Source organism: Theobroma cacao, chromosome 10 (assembly GCF_000208745.1).
Source record: "Theobroma cacao cultivar B97-61/B2 chromosome 10, Criollo_cocoa_genome_V2, whole genome shotgun sequence".
Taxonomy (NCBI): domain Eukaryota; kingdom Viridiplantae; phylum Streptophyta; class Magnoliopsida; order Malvales; family Malvaceae; genus Theobroma; species Theobroma cacao.
The window spans coordinates 19940240-19943359 of record NC_030859.1 but is presented as its reverse complement, the minus strand read 5'-3'; the positions used below and the strand labels follow the sequence as shown (position 1 = coordinate 19943359).

Here is a 3120-nt window from a genome sequence, read left to right as displayed (position 1 = left end):
CCACTGTCCAACATAGGGTACTATGTATTTCAGTACTGCTTGTTTTTTATGGGGAAAGCGAAATTTCAACAAAACTTTTTAGGTAAGGACTAATGACCACACATATTTACTATTAGTTCAATGAATTAAACACGTGCCTACAATATCATCCTTTTTTTAAAATAAAAAAGAAAAGAAAAGAAAATCCAAAGCTTGAATGAAATAATTTTCATTTGTCATCATCAGCCTCCGGAAACTCTATAAAATGCAGCAAGAGTTAGCATGGTCAGATCACACCACTACCTGAATTTCAGACCCTCCCTTCCTACATTTGCAAACATGGCTAGGAAATCACAAACCATAGCCTTGCTCATCTTCTTCGTAGCTGTAGCACTAAGCAAAACGTCTTACGCCGCTGTCATTTCCACCTATTGGGGTCAAAATCTTTTTGAGGGAACCCTGAAGGAAGCATGTGACACCGGAATATATGAGATCATAAACATAGCTTTCCTTAACGTTTTTGGTGGCGGCCAAACCCCGTCTATGAACCTTGCCGGTCACTGCGACCCACCAAGCGGCACATGCGTCATATTCGGAGAACAAATAAGATATTGCCAGGGACTAGGAATCAAGGTATTGCTCTCACTTGGTGGTGCAATTGGTAATTACTATCTAACTTCTAAAGATGATGCCCAAAGTGTAGCAGATTATTTATGGGAAACATTTTTGCAAGGAAGAACATCTCCTGGTCCATTAGGAGATGCCACGTTGGATGGTATTGATTTTGATATAGAAGGGGCTTCGAATTTGTACTACGATGATCTTGCCCGCTTCCTTAAAGAGAAAAGCGAAAGTGTCTACTTAGCTGCAGCTCCTCAATGTATATTCCCTGATTATCATTTGGGGGCTGCCATTGATACCGGCCTTTTTGACACTGTTTGGGTTCAATTTTATAATAATCCCCCATGCCAGTACCATGATGGTAACGCCGACGACCTTCTAAGATCATGGAATCAGTGGGATACCTCGATAAACGTGACGCATTTATTTATGGGGTTACCGGCGTCTGACGATGCGGCTCCTTCTGGAGGGCATATTCCAGCGGACAAGCTACAATCTGATGTTCTTCCGGTGATAAAAAAGTCAGCCAAATATGGAGGCATCATGCTTTGGAATCGATATTATGATAAGCTATCTGGGTATGGTGCTTCTATCAAACCTTTTATCCTCGGGGATGGCTTAGTGTACTCTTCTTAATTAATAAGAGTTTAGATGATGGAGCTGGAACTAATCCAGTTTAAATAAATGTACTCTTTAAGACGCCTGCTGGATTCCAATCCTGTTTAGGCTTTCAGAAATAATTAAATAAATATTATGTGGTAATCTTTCTTTTCTTTCTTGTTTTTTCTTCTTTCCTTTTTTGCTTTGTCCTTGAACAATAAATATTGAGAACGTTCGATGGTACAATTATCCACGATTTGGATTATGTATTTAAGTCTCTCGGTAAATTTGATTATAAATGTAATGTTAAATAAAATATAAATTACTTTTAATCACTAATGTAAATAGAGACATGTAATTAACGATTGTCATTGTTTTTAATCTTAATTACCAAACTTTAATTGATTGGTCCAAGTTGATTGTAAAAGAAATCAGTCCCACTATTCCCTACTCATAATTTCTGGAAAGAACAGAGTCAAATATTACAATACTCCCGCTGCATTCTCCAATCAAATAACAATAGTGGCCCAAGTCAGTGTTGATATATCATAAATTAAAGTATTTCGATTAAAATTTGAAATTTTAGTTTACAAATTTTTTTACTTCAAATGGATGCAGGTGATTTCAATGACATATTTGTATCTACATGAAAAGGAAGGAAGGAAACATAAGGAACTGAAAAAGATAAAAGGCTTACAGACACAGCTGATAAAATTACTAAAGTTTTTCTTTCGCCAGAAGGATTATAGGACCACAACACTGCATTAGTAGAGTCAGACTCAATAATCAATTCATGTGAATTAATCCAAGGAGAAGATGCAAAACGAGAGAAGGCTTCCTTAACAGCAGAAAATTCAGTAGAATTAGAATCAGCAATACCAATAGATTTAGAAAACAGAATTTTAACGAGACCATTGTCATCCCTCAAGGCACCACCAATACCGGAAGCACACGGACAGCCCTTTACTGCACCATCAACATTAAATTTCAGGTATCCATGAGAAGTTTTGACCCAGTCCACAATAAGCTTTTCTTTTGGTATACTCAGCGTAACCTTAGCAAAGGAAGGTTCTCTCATAACATCCAACACAGAAGAATTATCCATAAGCCTATGGGCCTTTAACCACCACCCAACACGCAATTTAACAGTATTGAAAGCCTGAGAAGCATCGCATACCTTGCCATTGAGAATGATGTCAACCCTGAAAAGCCAAAGCGTCCGCAATATAACATAGAAAGCCATACGCCAGATTGAGTGCCTATCAAAAAACATCCATTCCAAGCAAGAAATAAAGATTTCATGTCACCGGGAATGATCCATTTAAGGTCCCAAGAGTCAAACCAGAGCGACCCACAAAGTCTCTATAAGAAGATACATAAAAATCCCGTCATAGTTTAACCTTTGTATAAAAAAACAAAAAACAAAATCAAACCAATCCGGTTGCAATGACATCAAACAAACGTTGAAGGCAATCCCACAAAGTCTCCCCATCACAGGATAAAATGATCCTGTGAAATGATATCCAATGATCCAAAATGTGAATCCAAATTACTTTTATATACTAAATTAACAATTTTTGTTTCTGTTATTATTCACATTTACATAGGTCAATGAGTGATTAAATTAAAACCTTCTAATGAAAATATACCACCTACTAATTTAAATCCTTTAAGAAGAGTAGTTAATTTTACATTAATTCTTGATATTATCTAATTATTTTTTAAAATATAAAAAGATATTTCTCCCCAATGCAACGGGGCAAACTAAAATTTACACTAAAATTATTAATATTTTAAACCATATGATTTTAGGATCTAAGTGGGAGCGATTTCCCAATTGCCCTCTCCCCAAATCCATCCCCAATTGGAACCAAGCAAGATTAAGTTCCATAATTTTCTCCATCACGTTTTCCTTGAACC

General features: G+C 36.4%; 1 protein-coding gene across 1 annotated transcript; it reads left to right on the top strand.

Moving 5' to 3' along the window:
• Positions 260–1376, top strand: LOC18587307 (acidic endochitinase). The gene has a single exon (XM_018129622.1). It carries the CDS (start codon positions 262–264, stop codon positions 1234–1236), a length of 975 nt encoding a protein of 324 aa, XP_017985111.1. The 5' UTR covers positions 260–261; the 3' UTR covers positions 1237–1376.